Source organism: Rhineura floridana, chromosome 5 (assembly GCF_030035675.1).
Source record: "Rhineura floridana isolate rRhiFlo1 chromosome 5, rRhiFlo1.hap2, whole genome shotgun sequence".
Lineage (NCBI taxonomy): Eukaryota > Metazoa > Chordata > Lepidosauria > Squamata > Rhineuridae > Rhineura > Rhineura floridana.
Window position 1 is genome coordinate 180,061,417 of NC_084484.1, and position 18,218 is coordinate 180,079,634.

The window sequence follows — 18,218 nt, forward strand, 5'->3', positions numbered from 1 at the left end:
GAGGGTGAGAGGCAGTATGCTTCTGAACACCAGTGGCCGGGAACTGGGGAGAGTGCTGTTTATTTATTTTATTATTGTTATTTATTTAATTTAATTTATATACCGCCCTAAGCCAAAAAGGCTCTCTGGGCGGTGTACATAAGAGATAAAGCAAGCACAATATATAAATACAATAAGTATAACAAAATCAAAGATCAAACAAACAATAACAAAGAACCAACAACGTCAAAATACAACAATCTTTGTTGCACTCAGGGTCCTGCTTGTGGGCTTCTCATGGGCGTCTGGTTGGCCGCTGTGAGAACAGGACATTGGACGAGATGCTGTTGCAATTAGAAGAAGATGCCAAGATGTGAGAGCGGGGGAAATCGCGTCTGTGAAACCCTGGGCAGGCAGCAAGTCTTATCAGTATGTGTGGAATGTTCAGCATGAGCTATTGTCGCCTGTTCAGGCTCCTTCTTTCTTTTTAAGTGGGAGAGATGACTGCACAATTCGCGAAGGATTTGAAAAAGAACACTCCAAGGCCGACAAGAGGGTCATGTTTCTTGAGCTTCTCATGCCATTGATGGGTGAGCGACATAGTTTTCTAATCTGAGAGCCTCACGGCACTCCTGTTTATCAAAGGCTGTGGCCAAATTCATATCTATGAGCAGCTTCAGACAGGCAAACAAACTTCCTTTTGTGTGGCTGATCACCCTTCGGCTCTTTCTGCTCTGCCCTCCCTCCAGCTTCCTAAGAAGGCTGTTTCCTAATCGGAGTTACATTTTTAAAACTCCAAAGCCCTCCTGTCAGTCCAAAATAGCTGACCAGGATTTTTTAAAAAACCAGATCAAACGTAAGAGATCCCGGCCAGAATGAGACAACAGGAGTAGGGGACAGGAAATCAACAATTTATTCTGTATTAAAATACAGAAATTAAAAATAGTAGTAACAAAAAATATGAGAAGCCCACTCTTGTAAAAACCTTAAATAATGGGGAATTATTTGTTCCTGTTTGATGTACTCCAAATCTTCTTTATGACATTTTCTAAGGGCAGATGCTTGAGAAACTCTGTCACTAGTATTTTAATTTCAAATTCTTCATGTCTGATGTGGGCGTAGTCATAGCGAGAGCCTAACCAAATTCTCTCCCCTCTCTCCCTTCTGCTCAGTCATATGGTAAACAACTCCCTACATTCGGATTATAGTTCAACCCTTCCCAGCCTTCTTTGGCTTGAGCATTTATTTTTTTAAAAGCACAGATGGCATATGCCCCTCCCACTGTGGGAGGAGCTTAATTATTTCCAGGCTTTCTTTTCTCCTTGGGGGAATTTTAGTTGTGCTTCCATTTGGCTATGGAGATATAACATGCAAAGGTGACCACAACAGAAGGAAAGCTGTGAATGGGAGAACGCTTGAGAAGAGCTGTAGATCCTATGGGGAAAAGAAGACAGAGGTGAGTGAATCCCCCCACCCAAATAGGGCTGTCCTGAATGCTGCGTTGGTTGTAAACGCACTTATTAAAATTCCCTGCTGCAACTGGGCTGAAGTGTGAGAATTTCTGTTGGATTGTCCCCAACTTTACTCCTGAATTCCCCCCTTTCTGACTAGGGAATGGATGGGAGCTGCGTGCTAATGAGGTGACCTTTTGCCTTCACAAACTGCAAGGAGAAACAAATCCTTTGGTATGAGAGGAAAGCAGCTGGGAAGGGAAATCGCTCAGAGCTTTGAGAAAGACAGGGCTCACCCTTGGCACGGATGGAAGAATACTATTAAGAAGTCTCAAAGCAACTCAAAGATAGAAGTGAATGGTGTGTAGACTCTCTTAACATGCAAAGAACAAGTTTTGTTGAACTGTTGAGCTGATGCCTTCCTATAATGGGCCATAAACGCTCATCTAAAAGTGATGGATGGGTTGGATTACTCTTTGTTTTTGCTGGTGCCGACACTGGCAAGGGATCGGCCGTGGACAGTGTTTGCAAAATATTTGGCAAGGAGCCTTCTGTACGCTTGTAAATGGAGCAATGCGCGCAGGGCTAAATCTGTGAAATGTTCACATCTGGAGAAAGCTGTACCACATCACTATCTGGTTCCCAAAGTTGTCACTGAAGCAAAAACAGTGAGGGGCTCAGTTACACTTTCAGCAAAGCACACACCTGCTGTCGGGGATTGAAGCACAAGCAATCCATCTATTTTAGTAGCTTTTAAAGTTACTTTTTTAAAAAAGCACTGGGGTGATTTCTGCCACAAATCTGTTGTGAACAGTGTTAGGAGAGTTGTTGCATATGCTTGCTAGCTACAAGAAAAAGCCTTTAAACCTTCAGTAAAAGAGTGGTAGTGGAGAAAGGCTTGAAGCTGGACTAATTTTTACAAGACATGGGTTCAAATCATAGGTAGTATCGGTAGGGATGGAGGTACTGTTCAGTTTTATATGAATTTTAATGAGAAACGACCTAGTTCACACTTCTCAGACCAATAAGCAAACCAAAAGGCAGTTCTTTGAAATTTCCCCTCCAAATTTTGTGATGCAGTTCTCCAGCCAAACAAAATGTGCAAAAATGCATATATTAGGGGAAAATATATGAGTGAAAATAACATAAAATTAGGGGAAATTGCTTGCAAAAAGTATATATTGGTCAAAAATGCATACAAAAATGTGTTTATTAAAAGACATTTGCATTAAAATGCTGATGAATTTTCATGGGGATTTTTTATAAAGAAATCACAAATTGCTCTGAAAAAGTAGAGAACAGAATTTAAGATTGGAAACATTAGAAGATTTAGAGAACCAAAACTGGCAAATTCATTCATTCCAAGGTATTGATCAAGGCGATGACCTCGTCATAAAGTGCTTCTTTTGGTTATGATTTAAACTTTCAAAAAAGAAAGTCGAAGAATTTGGGAGTATTTTTGAAGGGGGTGCATAAAGTTGGGAAGCAGATTTTTTTTAAAAATTGTAGGAAGCTAGATTTGCAGTGTGTTAGTTTAACACAACGTCCCCCAAACTGGTTACCTACAGACAGAGCTTGGAAAAGTTACTTTTTTGAACTACAACTCCCATCAGCCCAATCCAGTGGCCATGCTGGCTGGGGCTGATGGGAGTTGTAGTTCAAAAAGTAACTTTTCCAAGCTCTGCCTCCAGATGTTGTTGGACTACATCTCCCATCATTCTTGACCATTGCCCATGCTGGCTGGAGCTGATAGGAACTGGAATCAAACAACATCTGGAGGACACCATGTTGGGAAAGCTGCCTTCTGCATGCAAAGCAGATGCTCTACTCACTGAGCTATGGCCCTTCCCATGGGTTACAGCAGATGTTGGAACACCTGGATATGTCAGCAGTCATGATGATCAGAGGTGTGGCAGCTCTTGAATCCTTACACCAGAAATCCTTCTCTTTCACTTGATTGGAATGTTCTTAACCATACATAGTCAACTTAAATTATGAGATGGTCCAACTGGTTCACTCCCTTGCCAGTCTAGCAATATTTATTAAATGTATATCCCACCCTTCTTCCCAGAAGGAGCCCAGGGCAGCAAACAAATGACAAAACACTAAAAAAAATCTATAAAATGTATTAAAAACAACACATCTTTAAAAAATCTATTTTAAAAGATCTTTACAAATATCTTAAAGAAACAATTCCAAGACAGATGCAGTCTCTACTTAAAAGGCTTGCTGAAAAAGAAAGGTCTTCAATAGGTACCGAAAAGACAGCAGAGATGGTGCCTGTCTAATACTTAAGGGGAGGGAATTGCAAAGGGTCAGTGTCAGAGCACGAAAGATCCGCTTCCTATGTTGTGTGGAACGGACCTCCTGATAAGATGGTATCTGCAGGAGGCCCTCGTCTACAGAGCACAGTGATTGACCGGGTATGGAAATGGAAATGGACTGCCTTCAAGTCGATCCCGACTTATGGCGACCCTACGAATAGGGTTTTCATGGTAAGCGGTATTCAGAGGTGGTTTCCCATTGTCTTCCTCTGAGGCTGGGAGGCAGTGACTGGCTCAAGGTCACCTAAGTGAGCTTCATGGCTGTGTGGGGATTCGAACCCTAGTCCAACACCTTAACCACTACACCACACTGGTATACAAGGCATGGGATGATCTTTCAGATACCTTGTGCAGCTGGTGTCATTACAGCTTGCCTACTCCACAGCAGCCTTCCCCAATGCGGCACCCTCTAGATGTTTTAGACTACAACTTCCATCCCAGTCCCAGCCAGCATGGCCAATGGTCAGGGATGATGGGAGTTTGTAATCTCAAACATCTGTCCTATCAAGTCAGAGAAGGCAGATGCTGAGTATCTCCACCTCTGAAGGAGGGGGAGCTCACCCTTTTCCTTCAGGAAAGTCAGGCAGTCTCCTTGTGTCAGGAACTCAAGGAGAAAATGCCCATTTTCCGTGTGCCTTCAGTCCATACCCTGCCACCTTCAACTGGGTATTTCCCCCTCCCCACATGAGTGGGTGTTCAACATAGCCCATCCACAACCTGAATGGTGTAGTCCATGCACAGCTTGATGTTGTGATGCTGCTGGATGAATAGATTGGTTTGGGTCTCAGGTGCAAGGGGAATGCTATTTTCAAAATGGTTACATTTTTTTATTTTCTTACATTTATGTCCCACCTTTCTTCAGTCAAGGGACCCAAGGTGGAATACATGCAGCTCCTGAGCAGTCACCCATCCAGGAAAAAAAAACCACACCTGGATCTGTTTAGCATCAGCAAGGTGGTGGACTCAGGCATCTTCAAGCCATACCCTGGGACCACTATGGCCATGGGGTTGAAGTAGAAAAATGCATTCAGAGAACCACTCCACTAGTGTAACGTGGGAGAATAGACTGGGGACTGAAGGCAAGAGGGAGATTCAAACATATGTGAGGTCCAGGAGAAAGAAGCCAAGGAGGGCATTCTTCCATTTGATCAGAAGAAAAAAAACACCCCAAGATTTATTTTATTTATTTTAAATATTTGTATCCTGCCCTTCTACCCTACAATAGGGCATTCAGGGTGGCTCACAATAAAATCATACACAATAAAAACACAAAAAGCAGTAAAATAGACAAAAAATACATAAAATGCAGTTGAGAAATCTAGGAGAGTGATATTAAAGGGATTAAAGAGGCAAAACTAATCAAAGGGTGAAATAAAATCAGTTTCAGGCTTACCTTCAGTCCTTCCCAAAGGCTCTCCGGAACAAGATGGCTTTCAGAAGTCTCTGGAAAACTGTCAGGGAGGGAGCAGAGCGGGCTTCTTGGGGTAGGCTATTCCAAAGCTTGGGGGCCACAGCTGAAAAGGCTCTCTCCCACGTGCCTGCCAGTCTGACATCTTTCATTCCAGGCACGCAGAGGAGACCAGAGGCAGATGATCTTAAATCCTTGGCAGGTACATATGGGCATAAGCGGTCCCTCAGGTACACTGGTCGAAGGCCATTTAGGCCTTTAAAAGTCAAGATGGTTGCTCTTGGCCAGGCTTCTCCAACCTGCTGCCCTCCAGATGTTGCTGGATTCCAACTCCCATTAGCCCCAGCCATCATGGCCAATGGTCAAGGATGATACGGTCCAAGGCTATTGTCTAAAGGCATATGAGGCCACCACCTTGCTGAAGGCAAGGAGGTCTGTGTCTGGTCCGTGCCTGGGTGGAAGGCTGCCTGGCAACCCCATGTATGCTGCCTATGGTTCCTTGATGAAAGAAAGGAGGGGTATAAACGTAAGAAAACAGACACACAAATGTGCCAGCGTGGGGGACCCTGCTGGCCTTGAGCAGCAGAGTAGAGAGAAGAAATTATTGTCATGATGGCCTGGAATTTTTGAAAGCAGCAATGCTTGTTCTAAGGCGATAGAAAGTTCCATGGCAGTTAAGTGCTTATCCAGTAGCCGGTGGATGCAGCCACATTGATTTCTTGGCAGGTAAATGAGACTTTGGATTGAGTAGCAGCAGAGATATGTTCTCATAGCGGCCACCCAGATGCCTCTGGGAAGCCATATGTAGGACACGAGCAGTCGCAACACCCTCTCCCAAGCAGGGGTGTAGTCATCTGGGGTCACATAGGGTCCCAGACCCGTTACTTTTTGGGGAGCAGGGTCCCAGACAGGTCCCTATGTATGAGCCAATCAGCATGAAAAGAGAGCATGTTAGCCACTGAGAAGAGATGAGTCCTTGTCCTTTGGTGCTGACTGGAGCCAATCCGAGTGAAAGGAGGTGAATCAGTCACTGAGAAGACTCCTCTTAGTAGCTAACACATAGCTTTCCCTTTCATGCTGATTGGCTCCTAGGCATGTCTGTTGTAGTGGAGTGTGGACTTGTGAGATGACAGGGACAGCAAGGGAAATGATGGAAGTGGAAAAGGGGGTGTGGCTGTGTGGCAGTGTAGCCTGACTGTCGTGAAGGGACCCTGCACTTTTGAATTTGCCACTGCACTTCTGAATTTGCCACAATACCACTGCTCCCATGTGTGTTCCCCAGTCAGTAAAGTCTTCCTTCGGGTAGGTCACGTCAGGAAAAGTCTGAGTAACACATCAAGGGATAACGTCAGGCTTAGGAGCATGTAGCTTGACTTGGTAGAATATGTCCAAATTCTGGCAGTCCTTATCAGCGGAGGCACCAGAGGGGGTGGTGGTACTTGTATTTTCCTTCAGCAAAGTAAACATCCACTTTAGATGGAAATTTAGATCATGAAAACAGCACTGCAAAGGGTTAAATAATCCTCTCACAGGGAGATTGATCCAGTTAAATTCATAGCTTTCTTGTAGTTAAAAATACATTTAATCATGGATTTCCCCATGTAGTAAGTAGTTTGGTTCTCATCTATTTCCTTGGTAGCTGAAATTTCAGCTCTGTCTTTCAAACCAAAAGCCATTTGTTTCTGCTTCTTCTTTGGTTTCCCCCACCCCCTCCTATTTTCACTGTTGATGGATGCTTTAGGTTTTTATGGAAACAGCTTTGGGAAGTCAGCTGAAAAAGCTGATTAAAATGCCCATAACAAACAAACCATAAGGACTAGAAACATGATTTTTTAAAAATTAAAGCTGAGATCTTTAGGAGACTGGGTCCTATTCAGTACCCCCCATGCTCCTGTAGAACTGTAGTGTAACCCAAAGACTTGAACAAAGAAATATTTAACTCTTAAGAGTTCTCATTTCAGGAAGGAAAAGAGATAGAAGTTCTGCAAATGGAGAGCAGCAACACCACCATCAAGAAATGCCGACTTGGGAGGTTGAGGAAACCTCGGGCACATATTCCACCTGACAATGAACACCAGTCCTTCATCTGCTGCTTGACAGGCTTGTACAGCTGTCAGTGGAAGTGGAACCAACGGAATACGGTCGAGCGGGGCCATTGGTGCTGCGGTGCGGTAAACGCAGATTCCCATTGGTTTCTTAAGAGGTTGTCCTAATGCACGGCTGGTGGTGGTGATGGGGGAAGCTTCTCTCTCCCTCCTCCCAAGTGGCCATATTCCTTTGAGAGAAAGTGTTTGAGGTGGCGGGGCAGGGCCCAAACCCAAAGTGGGCGGACCAAAACATATGCACTACCATGCACACCACACTCTCCCACAGGTCACTGTAGGGCAGTGGTTCTCAAATTTTTTTGGTTTGCGGCGCACTGTAAAACATATAAACATTTTCTGGAGCGCTTTGTGTACAAAAAAAAATTAATATATTTTAAACTATGAATCAAAATTGATCATGGATGTAATAAATCTCTATACAAATGGGTTTCTTCTCATTTTTAAAATATACTTTCATAATATTTGCGGCACACCTAGTCACCTCTTGCGGCGCACCAGTGCACTGCGGTGCACCGTTTGAGAATCACTGCTCTATGGGTTAGGGATGGCAAGTTCTCTCAATTTTACTTCCTTCCATTTCTCACTTTTTCCAGCCTTAAATTCAGTTCTCCACATTTCTGCAGCAATTTATATTAAAAAAAATAAATCCTCATGAAAATTCTCCAGGATTCTAGTGCGAATTTCTCCTAATAAACAAATTTTTTTAGGCAGCTTTGACTCATGCCGCTCCAGGCTCCTACTGGGAGGAAGGGCAGGATATAAATAAATGAATAGTTGTTATGTGCCTTCAAGTCGATTACGACCCATGGTGACCCTATGAATCAGTGACCTCCAATAGCATCTGTCATGAACCACCCTGTTCAGATCTTGTAAATTCAGGTCTGTGGCTTCCTTTATGGAATCAATCCATCTCTTGTTTGGCCTTCCTCTTTTTCTACTCCCTTCTGTTTTCCCCAGCATTATTGTCTTATTGTCTTTTCTAGTGAATAAATTAATAAATGTACACATTTTTACAAGCAATTTCTCATCTTATAATGCATTTTTATGTTATTGTAACTCGCATATTCATTTTTATGCACACTTTCCCCTAACATGCATTTTTGCAAACATTGGCTGGTTGACGAACTGCATTGCAAAATTCGAATCAGCTTGAGCTTTGAAGCATGGCTGTGTTTCGGTTCCCATATTGTTTTGGAAAGTGCAGATTTGATAGTTTCGGCTTGAAATGTGAAGTGAACCGAATTACTCGCCCATCCCTATGAGGGGTGTTCACATGTTACATTTGACAAGTGTACAGTGTGTACACAGACAGTTGAATTGTACACTGCCCAGTTATTCACATGTAGCATTCAATGAGTATACACTCTGTACATATGAGACCGTATGGTGACAGACAGATAATAAATTGAAACAATAATTTTAAAGGACATGGTGTTAGGAATACCGGCCTGGCTATATTTTGTCAGGCAAACTCCTTGGTGTTGATCCAGGATGTTCATGGAAAGCTACTGTGCGGGGTATAGTTTAAGGAGATTGTGAGCTTATTGCTTTTTATAGCTGCTGGCCCTTTCCTATAGGGGAACGTTTTAAAGAAATCCCCTCTATAGGTTAAAAAAAACATTATCCATTAAACCAGGGATTGCCATCCATTTGGGACCTACGGGCACATGTGCAGACTGGAGAAAGGGTTAGGGGCACCGTGCTCACACTGCAACTGCGTGCATTCACCCCCCCATGAGCATTTACGCTTGAAAAAAGCACTTTCAATTATTTTATTATTTTTTTCACATATGGAACATTAAGCTTAATGTCCTTTTCTCCCGGTTCTTTGCTTTCAGGGGGAATGCACTTTTTTCCTTCTGGTGTGCCTGGCTTTTTGTCTCTGGTTCATCTTTCTGTACCTGTGGGGAGAAATAAAAAATGACTACCATAGCTTTGACTGGTAAGTGCCCGGGCTATTTGACCTCTGAAAAGAGCACCCATAAAGAAAAAAGGTGATTGCTAGGAGTGGGGGGAAGAGGTAATGATATCACTGCATAAGTACCTAGTGACACATCAGTGGACCTGAGTGGTTGGGAATTAATGGTCTAAGATAGGAATTCCTCACTGAGAAAAGCAGTAATGATAGACAAGCCTTTCTGAAAGATAGCTTATTATTGCCTGTCTTCTTCTGCAATCCACAGCTTCAGAGGCACATTAGATGCATTCTTAGGCAAATTGTTATTTAATTAATTGATGGATTGTTTACCATGAGGCATCCCAAAGTGATTTACAATGCAATAAAAACATATATAATAGAGTTACTCATATAAAAATATTTTCTTAAAACGATTATAGAGAGCCAGTGTGGTGCAGTGGATAAGGTGTTGGACCATGACCTGGCAGACCAGGGTTCGAATCTCCACACAGCCATGAAGCTCACTGAGTGACCTTGGGCCAGTCATTGCCTCTCAGCCTCAGAGGAAGGCAATGGGAAACTACCTCTGAATACCGCTTACCATGAAAACCCTATTTGTAGGGTCGCCATAAGTCGGGATCGACTTGAAGGCAGTCCATTTCCATTTTACTTTCACTGTTGGTGGCCGTATGCTTCTGAAAACCAGTTGTTGGCAACTGCAAAGGGAGAGTGTTCTTGAACTCAGGTCCTGCTTGTGGGCTTCCCTTTGGGACATCTGGTTGGCCACTGTGAGAACAGGGTGCTGGACTGGATGGGCCCCCTTTGGCCCAATCCAGCAGGACTTTTCTTACGCCCTTTTGTTTTCAAGGGCCATAGTTCAGTGGGGGGACTACCTGCTTTGCATGCAGAAGGCCTCAGTTTCAATCCCCACCATCTCCAGGTAGGGCTGGGAGAGAACCCAGTCTGAATTCTGTAGAGCCGCTCCCAGTCAGTGTAGACATTACTGATCTGGATGGACCAATGGCCTGACTCGGGATAAGGCACCTGACTATGTTCCCCCAACATGCAGGTTTATTCGCCCCACTGTGCACAGAGATGTTACCGGAGTTCAAAAGCTGGCACCCTTGTAATGACAAACTTCAAGAGTTCTTCCAAACGGCCTCCTCGGCTCTACCATTAGGTGAATTGTGGCAACTGCCTCAGGCGGCAGATGTTGCAGGGCAGTGATGGTAGCAGCCCAGCAATACAGTCCGGCAGATAGATAAACACTGCCGTGGATGTGAAGGACCTCTGCTTTTAATGTGGCTTGAGGATCACTTTCAGAATTGCCAGCCTCTGAAAAAGCCAACATTCGCATTACGTTGAATGACGGTGGCCTGCAACAAAATGTTGCAGTGTATCCTCCCTCCTCAAAGGAAGGGCTCCAGCCAGCCGTTCCCTTGACAGCTGTGCCCCCTTCTTCTCCTCCACTTCATTCTTTTTTTCTTTTTCATCTGGCATGCTACGCTCGTGCTCAGGCCTCATTCAGATATTTAGTCCCCACCACTAGGGTTTTTTAAAAAAAGGAATATTTTTGTGTGTGCCTCTGCAATCCTCAGGTTACCCTAAGCCATGCATATATCAGTCAGGCAGGTGAACAGCTCCTTGCACAATTGCTTGCGTTTTTAAGTAAAAGCTAAAAGTGGCATTTCAGCTGGCCGAAGATCTTTTGTTCAAACTCAATGGGTTTTACAGGCTGAACTTAATGCAGTCAGCAGCGCTGAGTTCAACAGAGTTTACTCCTAGGTATAGGATTGCAATCATGGTGATCCTAATGAAGGGTTCCTCTGATTTATCCAGCATTCATCCCGATCTCCTTGCACAAAGCTTATGTGGACTTTGTTCAGACTGTGTTGAGTATTTGTTCTGATTTGTTTATGATGCGGTTATATGACAATGAGCATTCATCCTGATTTGCTTGTGGTCATTAGTGCAGCGGCAAATTCAGAAGTACAGGGTCCCTTAATGTGAGTCACAGCCACCCCTTCCCCCCCTTTTTGCTGCGGGGTTGAGAATGAGATCCTTGTTAATGCCTTCTCCCACAAAAACAGAGTTCCCAAGGAGCCAAGAAGCATGAAAGGGGAGTGTTAGCTACTGAGAAGAGTCTTCTCAGTGGCTGACTCACCTCCTTTCACTCTGATTGGCTCCAATCAGCAGGAATGGACAAGGAAGAAGACTCTTTTCAGTGGCTAACACACTCCCCTTTTTATGCTATTGGCTCGTAGGATGCCGGAGACATAGGGACCCTGCTGGGACCCTGCTCCCCAAAAAGTAAGGGGTGTAAGACCCCCATGAGACTTTGGACAACCACACCCTGCTTGTGGGATGTTTACACATCTTCCTGTTAAACATTTGTTCAAAATGCATTTTAAATGCATTTCCCTGTCACTTTCCAAACTGCAAGAAGCCCCCCCCCTTTTAAATTGTTTTTCATGTACTAGCATGACAGGATGCTTTAATCTACTTTGCACAAACCTAAATTTCTCAGTATGCCCTTCAATCCCTTCCTCAAAATTATTTTTATTATTATTATTATTTATTACATTTGTATACCGCCCCATAGCCGAAGCTCTCTGGGAGGTTTACAAAATGCTGACAGTCTGGAAGCACCAATATTGGGTATTATGCTATGAACAACAACCCTCTTCCTTCATTGTGAAGCGCTGTGGCTCAGAGGTAGAGCATCTGCTTTGCATGCAGAAGGTCCCGGGTTCAAGCCCCAGTGGCATCTCCAGGCAGGGTTGGGAGAGTCTTCTCGCTTGAAACCCTGGCAAGCCGCTGCCAGTCAGTGTAGACAATTCTGAGCTAGATGGACCATTGGCCTGACTCAGTATAAGGCAGATTCCTATGTTCCTCTCCTGTCTAAATGTTTGGCCTCTCCTGGGGAATGTGGCAACACGGCACACTGTCATGAAAGCCTTAAACCCTTTGGCTTTAAAATTTACCATTTCCACTCTTTGTATATGTCATTCGTTTGCATTACATTTTTTAGGTACAATTATGGAAATTTTGGCTTCTGGTTTCACTGGTCCACTCTCTTCCTGATTATAGCTGCAATCATATTCTCCTACCTCTTGTTCTTACTGGTAAGCGCAACTCTTTTTGAAGAACAACCTTCCAAGGCTTTACTTCAGATTGCAGGCCAAATTTCATTTGAGGTGTGGCCCTGATGCTATATCACTCTGGAATATCTGTGGAGCAATGGGCCACGTGGCTCAGTGGCAGTGTACACGCTTTGCTTGCAGAAGGTCCCGGGCTCAACCCCCAGCATTTGTTGATTTGTTTTAGCAAATTTGTACCCTGCTTTTCCATACAAAGATATACAAAGGCACCGGAGAGCAAGGCTGGATTAGGAATAGACTCTCTTCAAAAGAGCCTGGGAAGCTGGTGCTATTCAGAGCAAACATGTGGTCTCCAATATGGCACCCATGGGCACCACAATACCCACAGACACCCTCCATGGTGCCCACCAAGGCCCCGAGCAAACATGTGGTCTCCAATATGGCAACCATGGGCACCACAATACCCACAGACACCATGGTGCCCGCCAAGGCCCCATTTCCTTACAAGAAACTTTGGGATGGGAGTTTAGAGATGAACCTTGGAGAACAGGGAGAAGGGGGTGGAGAACGTGAATGAAGTATTGTCCGCTGTCCAACCAGTTCATGTTGTTGCTTATGAGCTTGTGTGTGTGTGTATGTGTGTGTTCTTACTTGTGTGGTTGATTTTATGTCAGGGTAGTCAACGTGGTACTCACCAGATGCTATTTTAGTTATTTATTTAACAAAATCCATACACTGCTTGATGGTGAAAAACCTCCAAGTGCTTTACAAAAAAACATTAAAGTTATCTATGAAAAACAGTTAAGGACAAGGAATTGGAAACATTAAAAAAAAGACTGTAAACACCACTAGAATAAAAAGAGATTAAAACACCCCAGCATCTATGTGCAGCTGTATAGTGGCAAATTCAGAAGTGCAGGGTCCCTTCATGTTAGTCATAGCCATGCCCCTCCCCCTTTTGTTGCAGGGTTGAGAATGAGATCCTTGTTAGTGCCTTCTCCCACATTAGACATCCTTAGGAGCCAATCAGCATGAAAGAGGGAGAGTGTTAGCTACTGAGAAGTGTCTTCTCAATGACTGACTCACCCTTCCTTCACTCTGATTGGCTCCAATCAGCAGCAAAGGTCAAGAAAGTGTGTTAGAAGATGTTTCTCCGTGGCTAAGACACTCCCCTTTCATGCTCATTGGCTCACACGATGCTGGAGACACATGGACACTGCTGCTCCCAAAAAAGTAAAGGCTCTAAGACCCCCTGTCTATGTGTCTGGATAGGCTTGCCTAAACAAAAAGGTTTTAAGCAGGCACCGAAAAGTGTACAGTGAAGGCACCTGACTGATGTCAATAGGCAGCGAGTTCCAAAGAGTAGGTTCTGCCACACTAGAAGAACGATTTCTTACAAGAGCAGAACAAATATTATGTGGCACCTGTAACAGGGCAGTTCCGCAGATCAAAGTGCTTGATCAAAGTGCCTACATATGGAGTAAGATGGCTCAGAAGTAAATTGGTCCCCAAGCTGTTAAGGGCTTTATATCCCAGTAGTAACACCTTGAACTTGGCCTGGTAACAAACTGGCAACGAGTGCATTTTGCACTAAGTACAGTTTCTGGGTCAAGCACATGGGAAGCCTCACGTAGGTTATGAATGACATACTCCCACCAACCACATTGCAGGTCTCTGAGTTGTAGTATGAGTAAGCATCTGCCTGCCAATGTTTTCATAGATCCTAGCGGTGTGTCTGATTTCAGAGAGTCAACGGCTGTATCTGCACTGGAGTCACAAGGTAAGCCATCCTTCCTTTTAATAAAACAATTAAGATTTTATTTATTCAAAAGAGTACATTTTGTTTCAGTTCCCAAAACCGGGCAGCCATCATGTTGCTGCATGCTCTTCTAGAAGCTTTAAGAGTCAACAGAACTAAGAGATTCACCTCTTTTCTGATCTCCCATTGTTACTTCTGGGGTCACAGTCAACTATAGCATTATGGCCAACACAATTAAATCCCTGTCTTCACCAGAACTATCACGAGGTGTTCTGGAAAGCTGAACTACAGCCACAATCCTGCCTACTGAAGAACCCTGTGCAACCTGAAAGCCTGCACACTTCTTTGCCAACAGAGATTGATTCAAGAAATTATATTATCTTGTCTATTTTGGATTTGCAAAAATGTAGATAAGGAATACTTGCAGATGGGGATCTGAGTATCCTGTGCTAAAATCAACCCAAATTCTGCACCAAGAAACTCAACTTGTATAAATTATGGAAGGTAGGATATTTGCATAGGTTTGCTTAATTTGCATAATGTGGTCTACATCTGTTAGCTGGGCAGAAGGGCTTTTGTTGTTATGTGTCTTCAAGTCAATTTCGACCTATGGCAACCCTATGAATCAGCGGCCTCCAATAGCATCTGTTATAAACCACCCTGTTCAGATCTTGTAAGTTCAGGTCTGTGGCTTCCTTTATGGATTCAGTCCATCTCTTGTTTGGCCTTCCTCTTTTTCTACTCCCTTCTGTTTTTCCCAGCTTTATTGTCTTTTCTAGGCAGAAGGGCAGAGCTAGCAAAAGGACTGCAGGCTGTCTCCTATTCAGACCACCTCCTGCCATTGAAAATGCCCCCAAGAAACGTCCACACATTTTCAAGCCTATCATGATATCTTAGAAAGTAGAAACATGCCTTTTTTAAATTAAAAAAATGGAAGCGGAAGTCATCTGGATACTAAATGCTTGACGGGGCCATAGCTCAGTGGCAGATCACATGCTTTGCATGCAGAAGGACCCAGTCTGGTAACAGGTGAAGTGCAAAACCTCTGCCGGAGACCCTGGACAGCCACTGTCAGTCAGAGTAGGCACTCTTGGTTACAGAGCAATCCTAACTATAAGAAGCTAGTGTAACTTAGGCCGGTGTAACTTAGGCCGGCGCACATTCCCCTGTTCCAAACTCCACTCAGAAGCCTCTGGGAGTGGCTACTGCGGGCTGAGCCGGCAGATGAGGGTGGGCCTGGGTTTTGAGGATTGGGGCCTAGGTCACATGAATGAGCTGAACAGGATTTGGAACCGGTGTGAGTCTCTCCTTTCCCTGTCCTGCCATGCCCCCTCCACTCCCGAGAATGCCCATTTCTGGGGACTTACCGCAGCAGAAGCTACGTCGGCTTATGTTCTCCTGGCTGAGCCCCGGCTGCCAAGTGCATGCCACCCTGCCTGACCCAAACATCGAACAGGAGAGTGTGTCCTCATTCTTGTGTAACCCCCACAGGGGTGGCCCATAAACAGCTGGAGTCCTTTCATGCCAGCTTTTTTGTGGTCGGCCTGTCACTAGCAGCCCATCCCCTGGGGGAAGACCTCTAGGGCTGAGTGTTGGGGCAGGTCTCACCCAACCCTAGATGGAGAAAGGCAGGCAGCTCCTCCTTCAATCTCTTCCCCTGCTGACCTCTGGCAGTGTTAGGAGACACAGGACAGGTGAACTTGAGGACATCAGAAGAGCCCTGCTGGATAAGGCCAGTAGCCAGGGCCGGCGCCAAAGGGCGGCAAGGTTGGGCCCTGGCCGAAGGCCCCTGCAGGTCCCTTCCTTAGGGTGTGGGGGTAGCACTTTCCTTTCCTCGGCAGGGTAAACTCCTGATCCTGCTGCAGAGACAGAGCTCCCAGCCCCCACTACAGGCTGTGTGGGCCCGAGGCACCTGCCCGCTCAACCTACCTCTCTTCCCTTTCTGCAAATCCCATGCGTGCTGTGTGCGCAGCTGCCATTAACCAAGATGCCAGCAGAGGCTTCTGTAAGGTGTTGATGCCCCTACTACCATCTTAACTAATGGCAGGCACGTGCGTGCATGCAGATTAGTGTGCATGCATGCCATCAACAAAGATGGTGGTGGGGTATCAGCCTCTTAGAGAAGCCTCCGCTGCCATCTTGGACCGTGGCAGTCACCTGCATGCCCAGCATGCATGGCATTCACAGAAAGAGATAAAAGGTAGGTGGAGTGGTCCCACACGGTCTGTAGGGGGCGCTGGGAGCAGGAGGCCCGGGGCAGGCTGGTGCCAGCCCTGCCAGTGGCCCATCTAGTCCAGCATCCTGTTCTCACAGAGGTCAACCAGACGCCCATTATGGGATGCGCAGAAGCAGAACCTGAGCATAGCTTGTGATTCCCAGCAACTGGCATTCAGAGACATGCTGCCTCCCACAGTAAAGGTAGAACATAGCTACACTGGCTAATAGCCACCGACTTTTCTGAAGTCACACCCTGCAGGGTTAATGAATAATCTGTAACATTTGATTCCATAGATTGTGATGGTGTTTGCCCTGAGTCTCTCCTTTCTTGCCATAGCTATGGTAACGCTTCTCTGGAGTAAGCAATGGAACACATTCTGCCTGTCGTTCCAGGTAAGAAAGCCTAGAGCAGTGCTTCCCAACCGTGATGGGTACGGGACCCCCTTTGCAACCTCAAAGGTTTTCATGGCCCTTACACGTGAATTGCTGCAATTTTAGTCTCTGTTAATTGAAAAAAATACACAACGAAGCATTAAATAATGTCACTTTTTATGCATCACAAAAACAAATAGGATGATGATGTTTATTATCTGCTCTTCACCAGAAGGTCCCAGGGCAGGTTACAGTGATATAAACAACTTTGAATAAATTGTGAAGTAAATGAAAGGAAGGAGATAAAAGCAAATTTTTTAAATTGTGTTTTTAAATTGTTTTTTTTTTAAAATGTGTTTTTAAATTTGTGTATTTGTTTTTAATGTTTTTAATTGCTGTAAACTGCCCAGAGAGTTTTGGCTATGGGGCAGTATATAAATGTAATAAATAAAATAAAATAAATAAATAAATAATAACAGACCTTGGTTCATGCTGGGCATTTGGGCTCTGGTTTTAAGCGTTCCTTCCATCTGGATACAACAATGACTCATCTTCAGCACTCAGTTCAGGAAGCTCCATGTGGCAACAACAGCAACAATAAAAGTCTAACAGACAGAATGTCAGCAGGTGAAGCTTTCCCCCTTACCTGTATTTCTATTCTAGAAAAGGCTGAATTTAATTTATATTTAATTTCTGCCTGTCAGGCAGCTGGTAAAAGCACAAGAACCCTGCTCTCCCCCAGTGCCAACCCTAAACCATACAAAGAACTCAAGTGAAGAGTAACAACAACACAGTTTGCACAACTTAGCCTATTTTAAAATAAAAAATATTTAAAATGAACATATAATACAACTGTATAAAAACATACACAAAGTCCTGATAAACAGCAACAAAACTACAGTGAGCACGTGCAATTTTACATTTTAAAACTTACTTTACCCATCATTTTTTTGCTCATTTACTGCCGTGGGCCAAACATGGGATAGAAACGCACTCACTGTTCTGCCGGTTCCAGTGTGTCTCCACCTCTCTCTTTGGAAATGGGGACCATAGTCAAAGCCCGTCCCTTTTTTACTGTAAAACCTGTTGGGAGCAGCATTTCCCCCCTAAAATTCAGCTTCAAAGAGGTTTTGCAACTGATTGTTTTGCAACTGTTCCCCCTCCAGGCTTTGCTCAGCTATGCTCTGGTGACTCGTGCGTTTACAGCTATGGAAAGGAGATTCACACTAAAATGCCGATGAATTTTCATGAGGATTTTTTTTAAAAAAAAAAATGTCCCTGCAAACTGATGGGGAAATGTGGGGAACTGAACTTAAGATTGGAACAATGCAAAACTGAGAGAAATGAAAAGTGACAGACATCCCCAATCCTGACATCTTTTCACCTCAGGCCACTCATCTCTGTCCTTGTTCATCTCTTGTCATGTGATGCCTCTCCATAAGGCACCAGTTTAAGGTGCTCATGCTAGTCTTTAAAGCCCTAAACAACTTAGGCCCCAAATATCTGAAAGGCCGCCTCTTTCCCTGCAGGCCCTCTCGGGTGTTGAGATCAGCAGAGGGGGCCCTTTTGGTAGTTCCGCCAGCCTCGGAAGCTCGGGGGGGGGAT

General features: G+C 44.5%; 1 protein-coding gene across 9 annotated transcripts in view; it reads left to right on the forward strand.

The window, feature by feature from the left end:
* The first annotated feature begins 1,206 nt into the window (after positions 1-1,206).
* GDPD4 (glycerophosphodiester phosphodiesterase domain containing 4) overlaps positions 1,207-18,218 on the forward strand; it is a 64,316-nt gene continuing 47,304 nt past the window's right edge. For 6 of the 9 annotated variants that reach the window (XR_009762924.1, XM_061629015.1, XM_061629016.1 and 3 more), the window contains exons 1-7: positions 1,349-1,435; positions 1,591-1,790; positions 7,124-7,333; positions 9,106-9,209; positions 12,196-12,289; positions 13,986-14,045; positions 16,536-16,634. Coding sequence is in view for 8 of the 9 variants with exons in the window: in XM_061629015.1 (XP_061484999.1) it covers positions 1,788-1,790; positions 7,124-7,333; positions 9,106-9,209; positions 12,196-12,289; positions 13,986-14,045; positions 16,536-16,634 (570 nt within the window). In the remaining variant the exon portion in view is untranslated. Of the gene's footprint in view, positions 1,436-1,590; positions 1,791-7,123; positions 7,334-9,105; positions 9,210-12,195; positions 12,290-13,985; positions 14,046-16,535; positions 16,635-18,218 lie in introns of all 9 variants that reach the window. The other 3 variants (XM_061629023.1, XM_061629022.1, XM_061629019.1) reach the window with 3 other exon arrangements.